Genomic DNA, 26,638 nt, shown 5'->3' with positions numbered 1-26,638 from the left:
GAAATCAGGCAGCCCAATACAGTGTAAAAGCCGAAAGAATAAAAAATGAAACCCTAAAAATGTGTTTTCATGAAAATATTTCATGGAACACTTGGTCATTTTTGACTAGGATACATGCTGCTTAATGACGAATATTCCTTCTTTGGTTACGTCTGTTGTTTGCAAATGCTGGAAAAAAGTTTCCAAATATCTACCGTCAACTGCTCTAACTTGGAACGATTAGTCGAAACAAGGGACTGGTTGATATCTGGACCGTATTTTCACTTACTGTTAAATCTCTTTGACAACAAATTTGTTTTGATAACTCCACCAAGTTTACCAATCATACTTCTTCGTCCCTCTTAGAGTGCACAGACACTCGCGTGTTCCACTACGGATTTTTTTCATATTTCGATTTAAAAGCCTACTCGGTGCGAAAGAGAAATCGTGTATTTTTTAATACGCCGTTCATTAAATCAAATCAAATGACCTTGGAGGTTCGGTGAAATGATGGCCGAATTGCCGTCCCATATTTTGTCAGATAGTCCCAAGTTAGAGCAGTTGACGGTAATACCGTAATAAAATTTTGCGATAAAGCAAATAAATGATTAAAAAATTTCCTCATACAATAAAGGCATTTCAATAAGTGATGTATTGCAAGAACGTTATATTATTTGTCATGTACAAAAGCTTAGATAAAGGCTGGAAAGTATCTATCTAATGCACTTTTTCGACCGTAGTCGCGCGGACAGACGCGTGACTTTTTACTATTGTCTTTAAGTGCGAAAAAAAACTGGCACAGTTTTAGGGTGGTAAAACGGACAAAAAAATGCCCGCTCGGCAATTGGCGCCTACGGTCGACACCTACGCCTACACCTTGTAAAGCTCTGTTTTTCTAGGTTCAAAGGTTCTCAACAGCTCTATTTACCCTTAAAAAATAAAAAACAAAAGTTCTCAGTCCCTGTTATGTTCATGCAAATAACGCATGCGCACCGAATATACTTTAAATTGTCGTCTCAAGTGATGTGGTCACGCACATCGAGTTTAAAGCCCGAAAGGTTAGAGTAGAATCTCTAACCTTTCCCAGGCAAGGAAAAGTGAAGCCACTTATTCCCCATCCAGAACCCGGCGTAATAATGACGACATATTGCATCAAGTGGTTCCTTTGTCTTCGAGGACTGCATTTTTTGGGATCTAGTGATAGAATTTACTTTCAATCCGGCGTTTGTGTAAAAACAACGCGTGGGCGTTCCGGATGGGAAATAAGTAGCATCATTTCCCTTCCAGGAATCTCGAGTCTAGCCCTTCGGGCTTGGAAGCCAATGGTCACGCATGTGGACATAATATAATAATTCGTCGTCTATAATGTTTTTACCCAAGTAAGCATCCATCATTAAACCCAGCTGGTACACAACGTTGTTTGAACGTTCATTTAACGTTATATGGACGTTAGAGACATTGAATGTTTTTGTTATGACGTTTTGTGTCAGCTCCTTTGTCATCCACGACATCCCTGTCCCACAGCGTTGTTTTAACCTTTATATAACTTTGGGTGTTCGATTGTTCGCTTTGATGTTTTGCACCTTCAACGACTGCACTAGACCACCAAAATCACGAGACTACTTTAGATGAAGCAATCATATTAAATTCTCCCATCGACTATAACAATCTTAACTACACCGCCGAAAAATAAGCAATTATTTGAATTTAAGTTGAAGAAGGATTATATCGACGTTCGATAGCTTCTAACAAAATACTTCTCCGTTGATCTCTCTCTTGAGGAAAGGTTGTGATTGGCTGATTTGTGTTGTCACGTGACGATAGGAGGCTTGTGATTGGCGGATTGTTTTCTGTCGATGGTTCAGAGGAAGTTGATGATGTATGATTGGTTCGTTTCACTTGTCGCCTAAAATGAAAAAAAAACGTCAAAAAAATAAAGAAAAATGAAAAACAAACATCAATTTAGAGATCCCGAATTTTAAAGGTTTTGTTTTTAAATAAGAGTGATATCGTTTGCTTATTCATCAATTTTAATTCACAAGCTTTTCACATTGATTGACACGAATGTGGTGCAAGATTGGTCAGAAATAGGAATTTTTTGCTTATATGACCATGATATAACAAAAAGCAGACACTGTCCTGATATGAAATATGTGTCTGATATGAAACGGGAACACTTATGTAAAAATAAAACCTTTAAGCAAATAAAAGGTCAACGTAGTAAAAGTACGGATCCAGCCTTAAAAACTTAAAATTTCCCTCAAGATAATTACAAGATAATGAAAAGATAATGGGAATTTGAGGTTTAAACTGCGCGAAAAATAAGAAAAGTCTTGTGGGCTGAGAAGGGCGACAGGAGAACAACAAAAATATGCCTGTTTGAAACGATCTTGGGAGGTTAGCTTGGCCTGTTAGGTGACTTCCTCAGCAGCTTGCTCTTCAGTCTTTTTGGTGTCTTTAGCGTCCAGGATTTGGATGATTTTGGCTTTGATGAGATCACTTATTCGTTTGCAACTCTCGGCAAACTTTTTGGAGTATTCGTCTTCATCAATGTTTTGTTCAAGATCGATGTGGTCATCTCGCAGAGAAACCCTATATTCGTCCAGTTTGACTGTCATTTTGGATAGTTCGTCTCTACTCTCATCCATGTAGTCCAAAACAGCTCCTTAAGTTTTTAATTTTCTATCTTTATAGTTCAATTTTCTAGCATTCAGGGGTCTATGAACATTGCCTAGCATTTCATCCATTTTGATAGTTTTCTTTTGTATTCAATTTTTAGTTTAAACTACCCTGCAGAGATCGTTCCAAACAGGCACATTTTTGTTGTTCTCCCGTCGCCTTCTCAGACCACAAGCCTATCCTCAAATAAGTTTTCCAGGTTCTCATAAAAAGAGAGTGCATTCTAGCCTAATATATAGACTTCATTGAGCTGTTGAACGAACCTTTTCATATAAAAAAAAATATTATTGAAATGTGTTGATACCCCCTGGAAAATGGCAAAATTTGCAAAAATACCCTTGGAAAGATTCTTTTCATATCTTAAAGTGAGGCTGGGCGAACTAAAACCAGCTTTCTAGTACCCCCCGGAAATTTTAGAATAATTTTTTACCCCTTTGGAAAAATGACAAAATACCCCCTGGAAATTGTTCTGAAATGGCCCATTTTATCAAAGCCTACCTTCTCATCACCTCTCTTGGGTTAACGTGAGCCCTCCGTCTGGCACCATCAAACGGCCCACCATCAAAGCGGCGCAACGAGGCCGTATCTTCGGCACCTGAAGAATCCTCTATGAGATCAGACTCCGTATCAGTACCAGGCTCCAAAACTAAAAGAACAGAAATGAAGATAATAGATTTACAAAATTAGTAGCCTGGAGACACTACTGGATTTTGATAGATTTGATGTACTGACCTTTATATACTCTGGACCAAGTTTCTCAATCCCGGCCAAGCAAAATCTTTGATCGGACTTTTATGAACAGTGGTACCCTAATGGCGGCACTTCTCAATAGCGGTATATATGCATCGAGAGCACTAGATCTAGTTTCCGTCTAAAACTTTTGATGATGTAGTGCCGTTATACGTTAATTTTTAACACTGCAATGGCTTCACTTTACAATTCAACAAGCTAGATGCTAAATGGACCTTCCTGATGATGAAAGTTAGATAGCAATGCGAGGAGAAATATGAAAAAAAATCAGTCAGAAAATATAGCGTTTAGCGAAAGTGCATAACGCAATAAATTCATCATTGATTGTTGATGGGGGGAGAGGGAAGGGTTGTAGGGAAAAAATAAATAGAAAGTTCTGGTCGCAAAAATCAGTTTTATTGACAATTGAATCATGCTTGATGGCGAGCATTGTTATCAATAATGTTTTTATGTAAAAAACATAGAAATATAAGGAAAAAATCCAATGAAAATCTGCAAACACAGCGATTTCTGGCATTTTTAACCGGAAAAAAATTTTTCTCAAAAATCGGACTCGGCCATGTTTTGGGCATTGTTAATACGCATCTTTGAGCAAAAAAAAAAAAAAAGTAATGATAAAATCTCGAGAAAATGCCTAAAAACAGTTTTTCCAGCATATTTCCGGCATTTTCGGCCGGAAAAAATGTTTTTCTCGAAAATCGGGCTCCCTCACATTTTGGCCATTGCCATTTTGCATCTTTGTGCAAAAAATCAGAAAAAAACTAAAGGCCGGTGTCCACTTTCGCGCGAAGCGCGCGAAACTTTTCACGTTATTTGTAACGTTATTTGTTGATTGAAAAAAGAAGCAATTCCATTGGTCAAAATTGACGTAAAGGCCGGTGTCCACTTGCGCGCGCTGCGATCGCACTTTTTGGCTTCGATCCTTTTTGCTTGGTAAAAAGATTACGTCATAAAAATGTAGCGCGCGCTCGAGAAAAAAGTTGAACACATTTCAACTTTTTTCAACGGTTACGTCAGATCGCGCCAATGGAGTTGCTTCATTTTTCTTTTGACCAATAGCGTGGAAGCTTTGCTCGAAAAAGTGCGATCGAAGCGCGCGCAAGTGGAGACCGGCCTTAACGGTTGAAAAAAGTAGAACTTCCTTCAATTTTTTTTTTGTTTGTGCGAAACTTTTTTATGACGTAATCTTTTCTTCAGGCAAAAACGGTTAAGAAAAAATCTTTCGCGCGCTTCGCACGAAAGTGGACACCGGCCTTAATGAGCCAATCCTGAGAAAAGCTGGTAACAGACGAACGAACGAACGAACGAACGAACGAACGAACGAACGAACGAACGAACGAACGAACGAACGAACGAACGAACGACGAACGAACGAACGAACGAACGAACGAACGAACGAACGAACGAACGAACGAACGAACGAACGAACGAACGAACGAACGAACGAACGAACGAACGAACGAACGAACGAACGAACGAACGAACGAACGAACGAACGAACGAACGAACGAACGAACGAACGAACGAACGAACGGACATGGGTTAATTTAAAGGACCTCCACCGGGGTACCCGGAGGTAGGTCCAAAAAGATGGCGGATATAGCTTGGTCCAGGGATATATAAAGGTCAGTTATTGGGTGGCACTTATAAGTGGTGCGTTGTAATATAGCAGCACGGGCACCTTTGAAGTTTAAAGTAATTACATATACCGGGTGGGTAAAAAAACGCCCCTATTTTACAATCTTTGACGTACCGTCTCTTCACTGTATTTTTCTTTCAGATATTAGGGCGTAGATGAAAATGTTATAAACACAGAGAATAGACATACCAGGGGACATGACAACATTTGTGTCGACTTGTCTTTCTTCTGGCGATAAAGCTATCGGAGGTGCTTCTTCACGGACGATCTGGAATGGAACAAGCAACAACGCATTTATATACTACAGTCAACTCGAACCTGTACTATTTGAATCTTCGAACTAACCTTTTGGTCCCCTCAGCTAGAAAGAAGCATAAGATATTCGGTGTAAAACCCAAAGGCCACTCACGAATTTTTGATGGACTGGATGGCGTTTTTTTGTTTATATCAGCACAATATACAGACAATGTCCTGATATGAAACTGGAACACGTATGTAAAAATGAAACCTTTTAACAAATCGATTATTAAATTTAGAAGAGTAACGCCCTTAAACTACATCACATTTGTTGGAGGTAAAAGAATTCGTGTTAACTCACCGCATTGGTGGTGTTAGGTGGGGCAACTAGACCTTCCAGGATATTGTCAGCAGTAGCTTCGACAGAATGCGTACGTTGTAGATCGCCAATGATGGCTTCTTGTCCAACGTTCGGGAACATTGTAAATAATTGTTGTGCCTAAAGAGTGAAGGGTAGAATAAAGACTTTAAAAAAAAGTAATAGCATATTGATTTACCTCCTTTCTACATTTTTTAGCACTTTTTGGTCGACAAAAGGCTGTTTTTTTGTCGTTTTTTACTACTTTATAGTGTTTATAGAGTCAACCAGCAATAAACTTTGTTTGATATCTTTTGATTGAATGAATATTTTTGAAAAATTTTTTGACAGTGATGATGATCTAAGATTGAAGAGTCACTCCTGTGAAAATGGTAATTATACCACATTTCTACAAGAAGTTGATTTTTCTTCTTCTTCATTTTTCATTTTCATTTTCCTTTTTTTTTCTCAAATTTTTTACTTGATAATATTCCACTCACAAATATATTTTCAACGAGCATAAAATCGCAACATGATTCGAATTCTATCAAAAGTTACAGCCATTTTTGTCTCCAGCTGCAAATTATTTTGAGACAGACTTTAGTGTACGCTTAAAGCGAAGAGACTTTATATTACATTACTCTTGGACGCCAGGAAGAAGAATATACTGAGAAAGAAGTTGGAAGAAAGTTAAAATTTGACTTAGACGTTTCTAGACGGAGATTTGTCCCTTGAAAAGCCGAGATGAAATAAATCTACTGTATTTTGAAAACAACTTGACGAAATTCTAATCTCAATAACTGTGACCGGGCCGATTTAACTCCGTCATAAAAATTAAAAAGGAAAGAATTTAATAAATTTAAAAAAAAAAGTCTCAAAATCGAAAAACCCTTTTCACATTATTCATCCTCGCTGATTTCAATATTAGCTAGATTAGATGATATCCTTTAACGTATCAATGATCATGCTTAAAAACATAAATCAAAATAAAGAAAAAACAGTTTTCTCCCTCTTCCACACCACTCAGATTGGGAGAAAAATATTTTGTTAGTTCTGCTTTGTCAGTCCAAGAGGCGCCATATCATAAAAAGAATTTAAGTATGTCGTATTTTCCACTTTAGATCTAGACTGAACTTGCGAGTCAAAATTGCGGTTTGTTTCCAAATTCTTTCAACCGGTCCTCTACCCTCAAAAGGATGGGTACCACTGAACTTGTTACGTAACTGGAGTAAATCGACTGGAAATGACATCAAAACGCAACTTTGGCCGTTAATTTTTTCAAGATAGGTTGGGAAATATCCACTTCAAAGTCCTATATATCGTTTTTTTGAGAGCTTTCAATTGGTTGGGTGGTTTTGGGTTTTATCGACTTTGAAACTTTCGTTAAATTTTTGGGGTCAAGGAGTTTTGCCTGTGACGTCACTTTTTGAGTCCTAAAGAAATTTCCTAGGCCATAGCAGAAAACCCCCTCACAAAAAACTTTTAAAATACTTCATTCTTTGAAATGGACCAGGCTTTGTTGCATTCCATAAAATATGCCACGGGTCCTAAGGGTCTGCCCCCTACTATTCAGGGTCTAAATAAAGCTCAGTGGTAGACTCATACTCGTTAATGTAAGGACGGAATGTGGTAGAATTTATATGTTTGTCAAAGTCAAGAAGTACCAAGGAAATAGTCTGATCACTTACCATTTCATTGATTTCATCATCGCCCTGTTGTTCACCACCCATCCGCCCATGGAAAACTTCAATGGATAAACTAGGGAACCAATTAGCAATTTGTTGACCGTCAAGATAGAAGAAATAATTTCTCAATCCACCACCGCCAGCACCACCCCCGCCACCATTATTTTGATTGTCTGCATCTACCTCTTCAAAGTCGACTTCGTTTTCAGTGTTCTGATCAGCAGCTAGTTCGCCATGCACCCCTGGGAGAAGACCGATATCAGCTGATAATGGACGGCGACATGTTGGACATGATATGTCTTGTTCGAGCCACGAGCATAAACAGTTGCTACGAATGATAAAAATAAAATAAAACAGAAGTCAAAATTTGCAATCAAAAAAAACATAAGTAAGCATACACTGTACATACATTGCTATTTAAAGTTTGTGAATTTAGCAATGCTTCAGATAGGGTTAAAAAAGCAAATCTTTATACAAATCAAAATTAAATGTAGAATGAACGTTATAGCAAAAGGCATTGGTGATGTCGAGTTTCTTGAAACAAAATATTTTACATCCTGTCCCTATTGTAGTCAGGGCATCATTGAAGAAGTACCTTCCCAATTTACCAAATCTTTTCACACAACACTGTATGAGAGCCGTTACTGAAAGTTTGTAGTTTTTCATTTCGCCCTTAATTTTTATTTTGACTTTTGGCTAGTTCTAGGTTCTAACCTATCAGTAAAAATTGGGTCAATTCAAAATGATAAAGAGTGGTATTTAAAGGTCTGGGGTCACTTGAAACATTTTTCATCGAATAGAAACATTTTGAAAACTGAAGCCCTCAAGAAGTTTCACTTTGATGAAAAATTTGCTAGTGGCCCCCCCCCTCAAATGACCGAAAGAAAACGTAAACAAATCGATTTCTGAAACAAAAAAAACGTTTCAAAAAATTCATCAACCATTTCTGTTTAGACAGAAACAGTCACATAAAACTTTTGAAACTTTTCATTGTAGTTACGGTGACGGTGACAAAAATTGTTTTGCTGAGATAACTCTGAAGCGGGTGGGCCACTAAACAGCAACTTGTTCATGTTTCATTTATTTCATGTGACCACCCCATGTGACCTTAATGGTTTAACACAATATATAAACTATAAAGACATACTGATGGAAGAAATGACCACAAGGTAATTTGCGTGCTGTTTCCAATCCTTCCCAACAAATAGCACAATGGTCTTCAATTTCTGATAATTCTTCTTCATTTGCCATCGGTATTCTAAAGAGATTGGTAATAGCGAAAATATGATCACCTTAAAATGGACTGTTCCATTAAAAACCATACAGGGGGGGTGGACCTTTTCAAGTCAATAAAAAATTATTGAAAATGTGTGGATACCCACTGGAAAATGGCAAAATTTTCAAAAGTACCCTTTGAAAAATTCGTTCATATCTTCAAGTGAGAGTGGACGAACTAAAATCAGTCTTTTACCACCTTGGGAAATTTTTTCAGATTGCCCTCTAGAAATGTTCGTCCACCCACTGTATTGGTATAAAATGGAATGGAACATCGTTGTAATTTAAAGACAAGATACAAAGAGACTCCAATGTATGATGACTTTCATACAGTTAAGTCTTTTTCGAACCTCATAGCTCGAATGTCTTCTTAACTCGAACATATTTTATGGTCCTTCCAGTTAACAATGCCTTATAAACCTTACTCCATAACCTGAAATTTCCCAAACTCTAACAGATTTGTATTACCCTGCGTTTAGCAGTCATGGAGACATACAATTTAAAATCATTTTTAGGTCAAGGCTAGGATTCCTTAGCATTCTAGCTCATTTTTTGAAAAATTGGCTTTGACTACCTCTTATTTGAACCAAATTTATGCTTATTGGATCAAGAGCTATTGTTTGTCATTTTCCTGAACAAAATCTCAAAATATTTTTGCCTAATTATTTTCCTAAGTCGAGATATTTAAGTTACAATTCCTTGGCTTTTAGGATGAAAACAATAGAATTTCAACTTTCAACGTAAGAGCCGTGTAAGAACCCATTTTCAAAAATTTCAAATTTTGAAATCTCAATTTTGGAACATTGTTACACAAAAATACTTTGAGGTTTTACTACCGCAGGAGGTTTCTGTAATCTAAATATCTCAATCTATCTGATTATCCCTTTAACTAAAGGCTCGGAAAAAAAACACGACAAAAATTCAGTACACATCCCTCATTGTAATCTTGTAATTTTTTTTCGAAATTCCAGATTTGATTATCCATATGAAAACTCGATTGTTTAAAAATTTTCTATTTCTACAGACAATGTTAGCTGAGACAAGTTTTAGCTTTCAGGGGAGACATGTTAACTGAGGCAATAAATTCTGTGTAACAACATTTTAGGGAAAGTTATCCCAGTATACAAAAGCGCACCATCAGTTAGTTTTTAAATACCTTGCATTGACGCTCTTCAGAATCTTTTTATACAATCTGTGTTTCTTTAGAAGCAACTTGATCTCACTGAAAATTGACCTGATGTTCCAATAAAGAACCAAACTTGCCATACTAACAAAGACATTTGACCAAATCTGCGAAAATTAAAAGTAATAAAAATCGTTGTATCTTACTATACTAAATGAGTTTATGAAAAATGTCTGTAACGCTAGCCCAGTAACATATGTTAAGGTTTCTAAAAATTGAACGCCGCGGCTGGAAAACCTATCCACCTTCGATACAAAAAGTCTCGCGCTAAGTTTGACAAGCGTAGAAAACTCGGATTAGAGAAGACTCTACACTGCTATTTGTAAACGAAAAAAATTCTGACGTCAATTTCATGAAAAAGTACTGCGACGTCACAAAGTTTCAAATAAAAAGGTGTGGCATTTTTGTTGCACGATTTCGAATTATCTTATATCAACACACGCAACAAAATCCAACATTGTTGTTCGATGATTAAACTTCGTCTAACATTATTTAAAAAGGTTTCAATGTTGGTTGCATTGCATATGCGCCGGTCTTAAGCTGTCCGCATGTGAAGCCAACAAACGGGTAAACCTTCAGTGCTCAATCGCAAAGCGCGAGCCTCTCCTTCACAACTAAGGCTTTTTCTTTCCTAGAAGCAACCCTCTCACCACCTCAGACACCTTTGGGGGTCTGCAACGACGGGTACCCTCGATGATTTTGACAGGGTCACTATGGCATTTCATTGAACACAAACTTCCGTTATCTCAAAAAGACATATCGTCGAGGCTTACAGACACAAAATTTTGACTAATGTAGAAAGTTTAGAAGTATAATTTTTATTATTGTATTCGGCTTAAACAATGTCAGGAATTAACCGACATTATAGTATTTTAAAGGCTTTTGACGTGCAAGCAAAACCGTTAACCGGCGTTTGCGACGACGGGAACCGTCTAGTGTATTACCTAATTTAGTTTTTTGTAGCTGATATCGGCGAAAAAAAAATCACTTTAAAAAAGCCTGAAATATCACAATATCACTCATTTCTAAGGAGGCGCTTTTGTGGAGTTTATATGGAGACACTTACGAGAAGGTGGCATTCTTAAAAAAAAAGAAGAAACATCTAAATTTCTAATAAAAGCCTATTGGTCAAAATAATTGGTAACTTTACCTAAAGTTTGAATCGATTAAACGTCTATTTAAATGTGGAATTATGGTTTGCTACAATTTTGGGGGTGTAGTCCTCTTCAGAGGGCAGCATATGTTTCACATTTTAAATTTTAGGCTATTAAGAGGTGAATGAATAACTAACAATTTGATTTCTTTTCATCTCTCTATAAAGTGTTGTACGGTGAAAAAGAATGCGGCTATTATTATTCTCTTTTTCCCATTTCTCAAAAAAAGATACTTAAACTTACTATCATGTGGAAATGAAATCCAAGGTCTGCGCTCAAAATGATAAGTCTCAGCCCCAAATTGGTATAGTAGGTCAACTTCTTTTTATTATCCCAAAGTCCACTATGCTGTGTGTTCTTCAGTTGGAAAATATACCTGGAAAAGATGTTTTGAAAATTTGGAAACGAGGAAAAACATATTGTTCTGTTATATTGCAGTCAAATAAATACAGTGGCTCTGATTTTGTTTTCCAGCCAGATCCGACCTCATAGTTTATGAGATTCACAGGAATTTGTGCTACTTTGAGCTACTGGTTCATATGTAAAAATTCTCTGAAAACATTAATCTTTAAAAAACTACACAATCCAACAAAGAAGCCGAACAAGAAACATTTTCTAGGTTTTGCAAAATCTTAAATTCTCAATAACAAAAGGCAATAGTAGGATAACTTTTGTCTGTACTTACTTCAAAAACATATGTAAAGATTTGAGTCCCATTAAAATACACTAAAAGCAATAAAAAACATATTTAATTTTTCACAATTTCAAAGGTTTGTGACTATTTTAAAACAACAGGTTCCATTCAGGATTGAAAAGCGAAAGTGTTATGCTTCAAAATATTTTTGCAAGAAATTTAGCCAATGAAATCTGCCGAGACTGGCCAAAAAAAAAAGTCATCAGTCCCTTTATGGTAAACTCTCACACCATCAAAAGATACCTCTGTCAGCATAAATGCAAATTCATTAAAACCAAATGATTCCTTGTATGATATGGCCAAAACTCCCAGCACAAAGGATAGAACTATGATACCAAATATCAATACAAGTAATTTGATGTGATTGGTTTGAGTCATGTTTGGTGTTGAGGTTACCTTGAAAAAGAAGAAAATGTAATCAATAATCAAACTTGTAAAAAATAATTCTCAATGGCCAGACTTAATATTTGGGATATAGAAGAACCCATTTAAAAACAGCTGCTTTAATCAGATTAAATTTTGAGAAGCAAAAAAATTGCAAAATGTTTGAATTTAATTTCTCGAATCAGATTTAATTTCACAAATGAGCCTGAAAATAGCTAAAAATAGCCATTTTTTGCCACAAATGGCTCCTCCACAGAAAAAGAGATTTCAAAAATTTCAAGTGGATCTAATTTTGTGATTCAGCAATCTCAGGTGTTTTTTGAATTTCATCATGCCTGTTAAAACTTACATGCTCATATCTGTCTTTACAAAGCTGTAAAAAGATGGATAAGAAGCCAAGCAATGAAAACCATGTTGCCCAACATAAAACTTCATGTAAACTTTGAGCACTGATTACACCAAACACAAAAATCACTTTGTAAAAAATGAAATTCCAAAATTTCTCTTGCAAATGCTGAAAAGGAAGAAATGAATTTACGATTATTATGTAGCTTGTTCTGTTAGTGTTAGATTGCTACCTATTCAGAAAAAGAATTGCAAGACAGCAGCATTGAATGTTTGTTAAAACGTCTTGCTGTAATACAAAAGTACCTAGTCTTTTGGTAAATACAATTCAATATTGTAAAGTAATCATTTTTAAACAGAAACGTAATATTTGGTCTAATGTTGACGCTTCCATCTATAATTCTGTCACCTTTTACTAAAGAAGGGTGACATAATTAGATGCGGGTTGTTGAACATTATAGACCAACTTGCAGTATTTTGAAGAAAAAAGAAGTTAAACCTGATTACTCAAACAATACAAACAAGAACAAACCTGTTCCTCTACAACTCTTAGCTTTCCCAAGAGCATTCTTTGAATCAATTTTCCACAAAGGAATAAACAACAGAATGCCATATTGACCAACGGCTAAAAATAAATGCAATAATATCATTGTTCAAACCGTTTTATCCCAGAAACTATTAAAAGTAATCTAGTGGCAAATTCTCTCAAGGGTCACCTTTGTTTTCTCACATTTCTGTCAGACTAGCATTTTGAATCCAGAAAAAGACTTTATATTTCCCACAAAAATACAAAAAGGTATATAATATAAAAAGGTGATTTTACATGAAAATGAAACTAATTCACTTTTACACTGTATTCCCCATAAAATGAAGCTTTTCTAATGTAAAATGGATATTAGATTAGTTTTCAGGATTCCATAAATTTTGAGTGTTTTTGGGAAATTTACCGTCAACTGCTCTAACATGGGACTGGTTGATATATGGCCTGTATTTTCACTTACATACTTTTACAAGTAGCAGTTGATGGTAGATCTTATGAAAAATTTCAAATCAATAATTTTGACAAGACCCTTAGGAGAATGAAAGAAATCAAAGATTTTTTATTTCCAAAAACTTATACCTAGCCGTAAGGATACACGTGTTGGTCTATAGAATTACTATATACAGCATTTTCCAATAACAATAAAAAGGTATACTGTAAGCTTTTGAAGTCAAAATTCACTTTTGAAAAATGTCAAAAATCATCAAAAAATGGGGTGCTGTATGGTTTCTTTTAATGATTTTTGACGTCTTCAAAAGTGAATTTTGACTTCAAAAAGCTTATATATACCAGTATGGATTTCGTGTAACTAACGCCGAAGTTCTTCGGCGTACAACTGAAACGTTTTTGGCGCATTGGCGTAAGGGTACTTACAAAGATTGTTTGATTTTCAGTTGGCGTATAGTAATAATTCCAGCTCGGCGTGATTGACTCCATAATCCATTGATTTTTAGCTTCTATTTGGCTAAATTTGCTTTTGCTCGCTTGCGCTTGCGTCAATTTATTAATTATGTTGGCGCATATATGCGCCTCTTTTCCCATCTTGCACCCTTATTGAAAATTTGAATGTTGGTACAAAAGAAATTTTGCTTGGCGTGAGGCTTGCTGCACGGAAAAATATCTTCGGCGCAAGATTTCGTGGAATCCATAGTGGTATATATAACTTGAGAGCCACTGAACCAAATTTAACAATTTGAACAATTAAAATTACTTCAAACATAGCTACCCTGCGAACCCTTTACTTTTTTTTCTTGATTGACCAATATCTAATTCCTGCTAGTTTTACTTGCATTCACTGAGAAGTATATAGTAATTAGTTATGCGATAGACTGTCACATTCACCCTAAATCAAGGAGTATTGATAAAGAGTATTTTGCAGTGACAAATGAAATGCCAAGGCAAGAATAATTCAGTTGCACGGAATGCAATGTATGGCATGTGAGATTGTATTGAAATAAAAAAAAATACATACCCAAAGGGTAAATGGTTCTGATATGATTGCATCAATGAAATCAATAAATGTATCATTGAATGATCCCTTCTGGTCAATATTTCTCCAATATGCAATAGATGTTGCAAATATCAAGAGACTGAGACAGCAATATGATTTCAAAGTAGGCACAGGTAGCCTTTCGGAAAATATGAAAGGCATCTTGCTTTATTCCAAAGTAAGATACAGGCACAGCCAGACAGACAGAGATAGCTGAGTTTTTACAATTTTCTTGGCATTGAGACTGGATGGATCCCAGTGCCAGTGTAATGTGTTGATTCCTGCAGAAAAATTTCAGGCCTTCCAAATGAAATCTGTCATCTTAGATATTTATTCAAGTATATAATGGTATACATAAGACCTATAATAAAAAAATTGAAACAAATCAGAAAAAATCCCTCCCATTTATTTTCTTCAAGCTTTTCAAAAGCTTGAAGAAAATAAATGGGAGGGTTTCCCCTATTACTTCAGCAGAGAGGAGAGTGATGCATGTGTCTCAAGAAAAATTTGAGGCTTTTTTTCTTCTTGTGATATTTTTTGTTCTGTTAAGCTGACCAGCAACATAGTGTCCTCCCCCCCCCCTTTATAAAGGGGGGGGGAAATCAATTTTCCAGTTTTGAATGGGTGAGGGGGGAAAATGAAAATGTGAATAGTAAAGGGGGAAAAAAAAAGAGATCATGATTGAAAATTAACCAATTTTCGTTCTATTTTGTCTAGTATTCCTTTTGCAGCTAAATTTTACGTCTGTGTCAGGTTGAAATTTGAGAAATTTATACGGGTATATGGGGGGGAAATGTAGAATCATGCTGACACAAATGATTCCTTGGATTTTCTCAAAATCCTGGACAACTTCCGTCTGCAAATGATTTCGTTCATCAACGAAAGTCTCAAACCACCACCACACACCCATCTCTCTCAAAATCTCCAACAAACACACCAACCACACCATCTACAGGACAATTTTCTTCCAAACCACCAATCAACAAGAACCCTGCACTAACAACCTTTGCTTTCTTGAACATACAAGGTTTATGTCCACAAACCGCACCATCTTGTGTTCCCTATATCAGAGATATCTTGACAACTGAAAATCATATTTTTATTGGATTAACAGAAACTTGGCTATCACCCAACCACAAAGCTGGAGAACTAGAAATCGAAGGCTACACCTTACATAGAAAGGACCGTGATCGTGATAAACCCAAACAAGGAAGATACAGTGGTGGTGTTGCCTTCTATCTGAGGGATGACATCTCTCCATTGTTCAAACCCCTACTCGAATTCTCAAATGGTGTAAATGAAGGACTTCTACTTTACTCTGAAGATCTTAACATTATCATTGGAATTCTATACAGACAGCCAACAAACCCAAATCACAAATCAGATGCACCAGAATTCGCAGAGCTTATATCATCAATAGTATCAAAGATTGAAACTCTCTATGGTTGCTGTCCTGATCTTTACATTTGCGGAGATTTTAACATTCCACATACACTCTCAAACCAACAATGTGTACCTACAGTGAACTGTGACAGATCACTCTTAAAAATTTTAGATGAATTCGCACTACAGTTCAACCTTTCTCAAATTGTGAATAAATGCACACACACCAACGGAAATATTTTAGACTTTCTTTTAACAAACAATACAGACATGATCTTTAACTACCAAACAACACCAACCATATACTCCGATCACTACAACATTGAGGTTGTTACACATTTATCTTTTAACAAAACTAGAATTACTGATACAGAAAAAATTTTTAACAATGAGTTCGACAAATTCAACTTTTACAATAACAAAATAGACTGGGAAAACGTCAATAAAACTTTGGATGATATTGATTGGGAAAATATTTTAAAAACTTATGATTCTAACCCTGATGAACAATACAATGTATTCCTTGAGAAATGCATTGATGTTATCACCAAAAGCAACATTCCTTTACGAAAACCGATAAAGAAAACAATTATTCCACGCGATCGTCGAATTCTTATGCGAAAAAGAAAGAAACTGAAGAAAAGACAGCTCAACAAGAACACAAAGTCAAGATTGATTGATATCGAACTAAAATTACAAAGCAGCTATGCCAACGAAAGGTACAACCAAGAGCTAGATGCAATCTCCAAAATCAAAGTGAACCCCAAATTCTTCTACTCTTACGCAAAAAGATTTTCTAAAACCAAACCTAAAGTGGGACCATTATTAGATCCCATCACAAATAAGCTAACAGACAATAACCTTCAGATGGCCAATATACTTCAAGATCAATATAAATCTGTATTCACACCACCAAAATCACAATATGAAAATCCTGATCCCAATCCTTCGCAAGTTACGGAGAAACTTGATTATTTTGACCTCACAGAGGACGACTTTATTAGAGAGATACAAACCCTCTCTTCAAACTCAGCTGCTGGCCCAGATGGCTTTCCAGCTATATTTCTACTCAAAAACAAATCACAGCTTGCAAAACCACTCAGATTGATATGGCAGAACATTCTTGACAAAGGATTCACTCCAAAGATACTGAAAACAAGTTACATCACCCCTATTTTCAAAAAAGGAAATCAAGGATTGGCTGAAAACTATCGCCCTGTCGCTCTTACATCACACGTCACTAAAGTTTTTGAAAAGATTGTAAGAAAAAATTTGCAAGATCATCTGGAAAGAAACAACCTCTACAACAGCAACCAACATGGATTTAGGTCAGGAAGATCCTGCTTAAGCCAACTGCTTGCTCACACTGAACGTTTAATCCACTATATTGAAAATGGCTACAATGTAGATGGCATCTATCTCGATTTCAGTAAAGCATTTGACCGTGTTGATCACTCGATACTGCTACAGAAACTTGAAAGAAATGGCATTTGTAGAAAACTTCTATCCTGGATAAAGTCATTTCTTACAGGGAGAACACAGAGAGTCTCTGTCAACACAACGCTATCCAAAAATGCAGATATCATATCCGGGGTGCCTCAGGGTTCTGTGCTAGGTCCCCTTCTGTTTCTTGTAATGATACAGGATATTGATGAAGATATATACAACGCTGTCCTGTCTTCATTTGCGGATGACACCAGGCTGATGAAAGCACTGGCCAGTCAAAATGATGTCCAACTTCTCCAAAACGATCTCAACTCAGTATACAAATGGTCAGAGATCAATAATATGCAACTGAATGGACTCAAATTCGAACATATGCAATATGGAAAAAATGAAGAGCTGAAACCCTATTCAGTTTATTATTCTGATACTCGAGATCAAATTGAAACAAAAAGCCAAGTCAAAGACCTTGGAGTTACTCTAGATGTAGATATGTATGAGCTACAATCAACACATCAAAAACCAAATCAACAAAGTGAAATCTATCAGCTCTTGGATATTTCGTACTTTCAAGACAAGGGACAAAGATGTCATGTTAACCCTTTGGAAGTCACTTGCCATTCCACACCTTGACTACTGCTCTCAACTATGGTCTCCATCAAAGAGATGTCTCATTCAAGAACTAGAGCTGCTACAAAAATCATTCCTGAACGGTATCCCCTCGTTGAGCCACTTAAACTATTGGGAAAAATTGAACCAACTAAAAATCTACAGTCTTGAAAGAAGAAGAGACAGGTACAGAATCATTTACACGTGGTGCATACTAGAAGACATTGCCCCCAATTTCAACTACAATGACGAGGCAGGCGGCGTGCATTCTTACACAAATCAGAGACTGGGTAGAAAATGCAATTAGCAATAAGCAAAAAGCTCGTCCCAAAAAATCTGAAAAATGGCAAAAAATGAAGTTTTCAGAATGTCAAAAATTTTTATATAGACATAAAGAATATCATTTCATGAACAATATGTGAAAAAATCAGAGCAGGAACATGCTCCATTGAAAAGTTATGACCAGATTTCCGATTTCCAGGCTAAAATCCCTGGAAAGCTCACAAAAATCAAGATTTTTACAAAATGGGCATATAAAGGCTACAAAGTAGTTTACCTTACCAAATGTTTTTAAAAATTGATAATTTTCAAGTTACTGAAGAAATTAAGTCATTTCAGATGTCCAATGGAGTTTTTAGGGGGTCTAAAATTCTGTTGCGCCGTGACGGAAAATCATAATTTCTAAATAAAATTGAACAAAGCAGAATTTTTTCAGTTTTTAAATGTTTAAAATATTAGACCTATTAGGACTGTTGAGAATCACTAAAGGAATTCACTCTAAAACACCAAGGTAATTCTTTAGTGTACTTTAAAGTTTGCGTTGCGCTGTGACGGAAAATCCAGGTTGGCGTTTTAAAATTATCTTTTCTCCAAAACTTGTTCATCAATCAACTTGAAGTTTATATGACATGCTTAAACAAGTCATCTGGTAAATATTTAGCTGCTAAAATTTAATTTTAGACTTAGTCATACCTTAGAAATAGCCAATGGAAAAATACTAACAGATTTTTTTTCAAAAATGTTTCATTCTCATTTTTTTCCAAAAATGTCCATATTTTTTAAACAGTGCTAATTTTTCAGTATATGATTTTTGATCTTCGAAAATACATGCCTTGGGAAATATTTAATAATTGTTTTGATGGCAATATGTTGAAATACGATGAGAATAATATATTATTCATATTTGTGATTTTCATTGTTTCATCAAATTTTAAGCCGAAATGGGCCATTTATTGACCTTTCAAGAACCAATATCTTTCCAGCACATTCACAAAACCCCATGATGTTATATATCATTGAAAGCAAAATTTTTCATAGATTCTGAATATCTAATTCTTAAAATTCACAATTTTGTTGGGTGAGAGCTATAGTGCTTTAAGTAGTTTTTTCAACAGCTGGGACGAGCTTTTTGCTTATTGCTAATTTGAAAGCTATAAATGTCAAACATAAAAATATCTGGAGAGGTTGTCTCTCACAAGAAGGACCAAGGCTCTTCAATGCTCTGCCAAAATCCCTTAGAAACCTCACAAACTGTACCAAACAAACTTTTAAACAGCATCTTGACCAATTCCTCAGTACACTGCCAGACGAACCGCTGCTTCCTAATTATTTCAACTTCAGGAGAGCTGACTCTAACAGTACAACAGTAATGGTCAATCATCGGATTCAACGAATTGGATGAGTACCATAAAGTACATAATCAATAACGAAGTATCACGAAGTAAGTAATGATATTTTCAGAATTTTCTGGGGGGAAAGCAAAAAAGAGGGGGGAAACTAAAAAACTGAAAAGTCATAGGGGGAAAAAAAAGAGGGGGGAGATTTAAAAAAATCAAGAATTTGGTGGGGGGAACAAACCCTGGAGGACACTATGAGCAAATACAGGAACCTGGAACTATCAGAGCAGAGATGTTGTTGATTGTAGAACATCGATCCAGTGAAAATTCCACGAAGCATGGACAGATGCACCCTCTTTCGCTATGGACGGACGCCTTTGAATCAAGACACGTTGATTCGCTCCACCTTGACCGTGTTTAATATTTAAGAAAGCTGCGACAACGTCCTATCGACGGACGTTGTTTTGAAAATTTTGGGGTGTTCCTCCATCGGGAGATAGTACTTAGCTGAAATATTCAAATTGTTTGTTTTTGTTGTTTTTGTTGTAATATAGGTCGCCTAAATGTAGCTATTTGTAATATAGCTGTAACATATAATATGTAATATAGGTCGCCTAAATGTAGCCTTACATGGAGACCTTTCCCAGGAGCTAAAAGTCATCTAGTAAACGATCATAACAAATCGCAGCTGGAATCGAAAGTGAAAAGTGTGAAACTTTTGTCAAAAATAGCAAAAATCCAATGACAAAACAGAACAGAACAGATCATAGTGAGAAGTGAGTTATAATATAGACCTTTTTTCAAAGAGGACGTCCTGTTGAATGATTATGTAGTCCAGCCATAAAAATAATGATAGAGCCATGCATAATTACTGTATCATGCATATTGTAATAATTATGCATGGTTTTATCATTGTTTTTCTGCTGGACTACATAATTATTCAACAGGGTGGCCTCTTTGAAAAAAGGTCTATTGTGTATGTGGGGGGGGTTATCTAAAGAATCCTGCATTACTAAAAATAGACATAAGGAATGATAAATTTCATATACCGTGAAGTTGGGTAACTTGTGCTAAAAAAATATAATTACCCTTTCCAAATAAACCTCTTCGGTGGCGAGCATAGTCTACTCTGACGTAATTGTAAAATTTATGTGATGGGAGTTTGACATAGTACATAGTAATGTAATGTTGTTTGGGGAATTATGAAGTTCTCTGGAATTTCGATTGCATTTATTCAGGTTGATTTTTTATGACTTCTAATGGTACTTTTTCTAAACGAGATTGATTACTCTGTTCTCACACTTATGTCTTTTTTTTTCGCATCCTCTTCCGTGATTACTGTTATTTATATTTTTAAAGACAGGTAAGAAGGCATATTGATGTAACTGTCTAGCTTTCAGAAAAAACAACATTAGTCATCTCCAGACGATCTCAATCAAACAGAATCGATGATCGAACCAAATCGAACGCAATCGACCGATTGAAATTCGATTGTCAAACGCAATCGAATCTCCATCGAACGTCAAAATTCTGGGTAATATTAGATTGGTTCGATTTTTGTTCGACTGGTTCGATTGTTGTTCGACTGGTTCGATCATAGATTCCGTTCGATTGAGATCGTCTGGCTTTATTCTTGCAGCTTCCCAACATCCAAACTCTCAAACATCACAAGCTGAATGAAATTATTTTCAATTTCCCGTAGAAATTATGCGATGAACAATCTGGGGGTCAATGAATCGACGATCGAACGCAATCGAACATCAATCGAACGCAATCTGAAAATTGCGGTAATATTCGATTGAGATTCGATTACGTTCAACAACACGTTGAATTTCAATCGATCGTTTGCGTTTGATTTGGTTCGACTGGTGCGATCGGCGATTCCGTTCGATTGAGATCGTCTGGTCATCTACAGGATGTATTTGCAACAACAAGGATGAGAGTTACCTGAATCAAGTTTGCAAGACAATTAATTCAAACTTGAAAGTTTGAAACAAAATAAAACGTGCGGCAGATTTTTAAGGCCTAGTTTATACGCTAAAGTAAAAACAATTCCGCACATGTAAATGGGTCAGTGTTTGAGGTCCGGCAAAATTTCCGGGAAATAGCCTATCCGGCAGTGCGCGGATCTAGGTGGGTTCCGTCTCCTCCGTAGATCTTTTTCTTGGGAAGTTGATCTTCAAATTAGTTCTCAAGGTTGGCTTGGCTCAAATTATTTCATCTATGGCTCAAATTTTAGGCAATTTCTCATAGTCTTTTAGAACGTTAATTTTATTTAAAAGCGCCGGGTTATTTTTCTATGAATCCCTTTAGAAGTTTTGCAGCGCATTTTTTGCTTGAGAGTCAGGTAAACGATATAGCGCTTTTGCAGCATTAATCTTTGATACGCATTTTGGCGAAACCCTAGTGTGACTAACTGTCAGTGGAGGGAAACTTGCATATAGCCATCAAATGACTGACCAATCAAAGCAGCAAAATTTCAAAACAAATGAACTATGTAGCTCCGCTCGCAGCTCTAGTGTGCCATTTTTGTTTTGATTTAACTTTGTATTCTAATGACCAGCCAGGTCATTCATTTGAGAGCTATGCTTAGAGTGGGATCAGTCGAAATTTCAAAATCATTTTCAAAACAAAATGTCAAACCAAGTTTAATGACAAGACGACTTGAAGTCGAAAATTTCGCCAAATATATGCAAAAAGTATGCTAAAATGCTGGCTCTGAAAAAGCTGTTAAGAAAATTACGAGGTGGATTAGAAAAAAAGGTTTAGGTCGAGTCATGAGAAATGATTCGGACACGGTCATTTTTTATGATGAATAAGCGAGGCTGAGCTATATTAAAACTGCTGCAACCAGTAGTCCCCTGTCCACCTTGTAAGAACTAATTACTTAAAAGTATATCCCCAGCTATCAAAAGTTATTGATTTGATTTTTATAAAGTATATGCTTATAAGAAAAATAAATATGCCCATATTGTGCGCATTCCCTTGTTTACTTTGTAAGAACTAATTACCGAAGGGTATATGGCTGTCTATCAAGAGTTATTGACTTGATTCTTATAAAGTATATGCTTATAAGAAAAATAAATATGCTCAAATTTTGCGTCATCCCTTGTTTACTTTGTAAAAACTAATTACCGAAAGGTATATCACCGTGTTTCAAGAGTTATTGATTAGATTCTTATAAGGTAGATGCCTATATGATAAAATAAACTGTTCCTGCATTTTATGCCAACCTTTGTTTATTCTGTAGGAACTAATATCCGAAAGGTATATTGTCCATATCATTTGACTACGCTTCTCAACTAAATCCTCATTATTTTAAACGCATAATAACCACTCTCTGTTTTTCATTTACGCATGTCAAGTAGAACATTCATAAGAAAAATAATAAAAGAATAAAGTGTTTGTTTAAAGTACAATGAAGATGAGCAAATAATATTAATGATATTTGAATTGTTTCAAAATTGTACGTTTTATATTTATTATTTTTCTTTTTGAAAAAAAAAAAAACCACAAAATTTATACATGGTGAGTGTGACCGAGGAAAGGTAGAAAAACAAATTAAATTTAGTGAGTTCATCCACCGTATCAAGTACTTTCGTTTTCTAATTTTTTTTCCGAGGACACCGCAAAAGGCTATCATAATACTTTCGCTAAGCGAAATTAAAAATCCCTTATTCTCAGAAAAAAAATGAGGGGTCACTTATCTTTCAACCTTTTTCAGATATTCCATTTTGAAGTTCCATTTTTTTGAAGATTTCTGTACATAAACCTCCTGCCATCTTTTAACATTTAATTCCACGGCACTGAAATCGAAAGTGTTGGGAAGTTTGGGCCGAGAGTGTTTTTCCGTAGTGCGAGCCATAGAGGCAGGGTTCACTATACCATTAACTTCCCTTACAATGGAGCAGATATAGATACACAAAAGATAATAGCACAGTATGAAAGAGGAAGGTCTAAGCTCTTTGCTGTTACCTTTACACTGCATAAAAAGTCAACGGATTACTTGAAAATTTTTGGATTTACTTCTTAGATTCAAATTTGCTCAAAGACAACGCAGGAACCCCCCTTATCGCAAGATTTAAAAATGAAGCTTGATCTACCATCTTTCAAGCTCAAAAAACCGTTAATTATGGGACCGATTTGCTCCATAGTAATCTTAACAAAAGTAACCATGGTTTTTCAAAATTTGGGTGCTGTGATCTTGTTCACAACAATCAGGGCTACCCTAGCTCTGGAAATCGAAGATTGCAAATGAATGAAGAACGTTAAAGGGACATAACAGTACTTGCGAAATTTGTAAACAAACTGTATGCAGCAGATACAAAATCAAAACAAATGTCACATGTCACAATTCGGCCACCATTTCACCGAACCTCCAAAGTCATTTGATTTGAGTTAATGAACGGTGTATTAAAAAATACATGATTTCTCTTTTGCATCAAGTATGCTTTTAAATCGAAATATGAAAAAAAATTCGTAGTGGAACACACACGAATGTCTGGAACAAAGAAGACCAAATTAGTGGCAATACGATGGAGCGTTTGACATCACTCACGCAGTAAGTTACACACTCGTTATTTGTTAATCCCATCGGGCAATAGGTGGTTAAGCAGCGGATGTTCTCTAATTCTTCAATTGGCGTTCGGTCATTTGGAATGAACACAAAAAATTTAAAAAGGGCGCGCTATCAGTGAAAGTTATGACATGTTATGACAGAAAGTATGATTGATAAACTTATCAATAATGACGTCGTCATTTATGACGTCATCAAGTTTTGAAAATTTTACTCATCTTCAGCATAGATTTTAAGAAAAACTCTTCATGGAAATTGCAAAACCGGCAATTATGTTAAAGAATAGTCTTTTACCTTTCAGAATCTTTAAACAGAATTGAAATATCTTTATTGGTTCGACTGTAATAGACATTTTTGTAAACCATATGTTTGGGTTTTTTCCGACAGGTGGAAATTTTGTGATGACGTCATCAGTTTTTGAATGACGTCATCAAATTTTTTTTTCTTCCTGGAAAATTGTATCATGATGGAGAACATCTGTACCAAATTTCATGGCCATAGCTCTTCTAGATCGAAAATAATCGAGGGTGGTAGATTCTACCCCCCCCCCCTGGGGATACAAAAGTAAAAAAAGCTTGGGGCTAATAGGGTTTAAGCAGTACATACTCATTTTTTGATTGGAGCAAAGATCAAGTATGGGGGGAAGCATTTTGCTGATCACCCAAGGGTGAAACAACTTTTTCTGAGTAAATAGCCTTTTTCTTCCTTTCAAATTAACAGTAAAGAGCATCAAAAATTGCAATTTTTTAGTAAAAATCCAAAATTGATAGCATTCTGAGGCCATTTGAATAGTTTTTAGACAATTTTTTGTCAATAAAATTCTTGCCCGTAATTTCATCTGAGGGGGAGGGGGCATTTAGGAGCCAGGGGTGGGGAAAAATGAGGGGGGATGGAAATTTTCAATTTAGGTATGGGGGGAATGGACCCTGAAGGACACTATGATCAGCCAGCAAAAACTAAATGACACTTGTAAACTCAAGTTTCTTACCATTTCCATAAAAAACAACCGAAAAATTCCTACTTCTCAAACTCCCAAAGCAGGAGACCAAAATAAATTATCGTCCACAATGAGGGCGCTCTTTTTGATCAATTGTTAAGGCCATCTAAAATGGTGGAGGGAGTTGCAGAAAGACAAAGGTGCCTGATGCTTTGAGGGTGGTAACGCCAAAATGCCTAGATGATCATCCAACAGAAGGCAAGTTAGTTGCTGCGCGAGTTATGTCATACAATCTACCGCAGCGCCCAACCAACACTGTTTCAGTAAATATCATAATTATGAGAATATATCTTATGCTTAACTTTAGTAGACATTGATTGCTTCATTGAAGATGAAGAAGGAGAAAGATAAAAAAATTCAGTGTTATCTTCATTTCAATCTTCCCCTTCCAAACAGTTGAATGAAGATTATGTGCATTTACACAAATGCACATTTTTTACTTGTTTGATAGGGGTTTTTCCCCAAAGGCTTTTTTATTGAGGTATATCTCGAGCTATATCCATGTAGATTTGAAGGGTTTATCAGTTGAGAGCCTATGCACTATCAGTATTTCTTTTTGTTTTATTTCTGCATTTGGATGTAACATTGTAATTAAAATAAGGTTTGTTGTTTATTCTCTGGGTTACTTATATACTTTTCTATGAATGTCAACCCTGTTTTGTATAAAAATTGTAAACATTATATAATGTTTCATTGTATGGAGGATCCTATAATATAGGCTATATTGACTTTGATAAAGAAAAACAGGTGGATACATCCAATGAAATTTGCCTTAGAAGTTTTTGCCATTATCAATTTTGGGATTCTGAGTTTTTTAGTATCGTCCACCAAATACCTTAAGTCAATTTAATTTTGGGTTAAATTTGGCAAATATAACGAATTTTGACAAAATTCGGCAAATTAAATTCCCGCTAAATTTAACAAAGATAAGATTACGTGAATAATCAAACTTTTTTAGTATATTTTATATGATATTTTAAATATATTTTAGTGTCTCCAGATTCCCAATTCGCCAAATTAAATCGCTGCCAATTTTTACAATACAGATTGATTAATCGCCAAATTAAATCCACGCCATAAATTTATCCACTTAAGGTATCTGAAAGCAAATATTTTTTTTACATTAACATCTGCCTGGTTCTTAGAGAAAAAGGCTCTTAATCATATTATTATAAGGATTTATTGCATAAATATTATATACAATCAATATAAACCAACTAGCTGTCCCAGCGTCGTTCGAGATGACTGTTTACCATGATAATTAAGCTTGCTTTGCAAGCTGTCATTATTGAGAGATCAAATGTATTTCTTCTTATAAGAAAATATGTAAATGATTTCTTGTACTTTCCAAGGAAAATGAGCTAGAATATTTTCTTGTATATTGAATGGAACATTAAAAATTAAAACATTTTCCTGTATTTTTCAAGTAAAATTATGTATGTCTTGTATTTTCAAAGGAAAATTAGACAAAACAAATTTCTTGTATTTGGTAATGGAAACAACCTAAAGCAAATTCTTGTATTTTTCAAGGAAAATCGACGAATGCAATTTCTTGTATTTTCCAAGAAAAAAAATATTCAAGATAACTTTGATATGTTTCACGAAAATTATCTAAAGCAATA

General features: G+C 35.6%; 2 protein-coding genes across 2 annotated transcripts; one reads left to right on the top strand and one right to left on the bottom strand.

Moving 5' to 3' along the window:
* Window positions 1–122: 122 nt before the first annotated feature.
* Window positions 123–14,758, bottom strand: LOC136815545 (E3 ubiquitin-protein ligase AMFR-like). Its single transcript, XM_067071996.1, has 13 exons — window positions 14,375–14,758; window positions 12,895–12,987; window positions 12,367–12,531; window positions 11,877–12,029; window positions 11,625–11,665; window positions 11,183–11,315; window positions 9,759–9,892; window positions 8,475–8,585; window positions 7,331–7,655; window positions 5,646–5,783; window positions 5,237–5,315; window positions 3,157–3,304; window positions 123–1,885 (listed from the first exon to the last, which is right to left on the bottom strand). Exons 1-13 carry the CDS (start codon window positions 14,552–14,554, stop codon window positions 1,687–1,689), a joined length of 1,899 nt encoding a protein of 632 aa, XP_066928097.1. The 5' UTR covers window positions 14,555–14,758; the 3' UTR covers window positions 123–1,686.
* On the top strand, window positions 14,700–17,851 carry LOC136815543 (uncharacterized). Its single transcript, XM_067071995.1, has 3 exons — window positions 14,700–14,730; window positions 15,348–17,035; window positions 17,420–17,851. The coding sequence occupies exons 1-3, from the start codon at window positions 14,700–14,702 to the stop codon at window positions 17,849–17,851; spliced, it is 2,151 nt and encodes a 716-aa protein (XP_066928096.1).
* The last annotated feature ends 8,787 nt before the right edge of the window (window positions 17,852–26,638 follow it).

This window comes from Clytia hemisphaerica, unplaced genomic scaffold (genome assembly GCF_902728285.1).
Source record: "Clytia hemisphaerica strain Z4C2 unplaced genomic scaffold, Clytia hemisphaerica genome assembly, whole genome shotgun sequence".
Taxonomy (NCBI): domain Eukaryota; kingdom Metazoa; phylum Cnidaria; class Hydrozoa; order Leptothecata; family Clytiidae; genus Clytia; species Clytia hemisphaerica.
The sequence above is the reverse complement of the archived record's forward strand: the minus strand, read 5'-3'. Positions and strand labels throughout refer to the sequence as shown.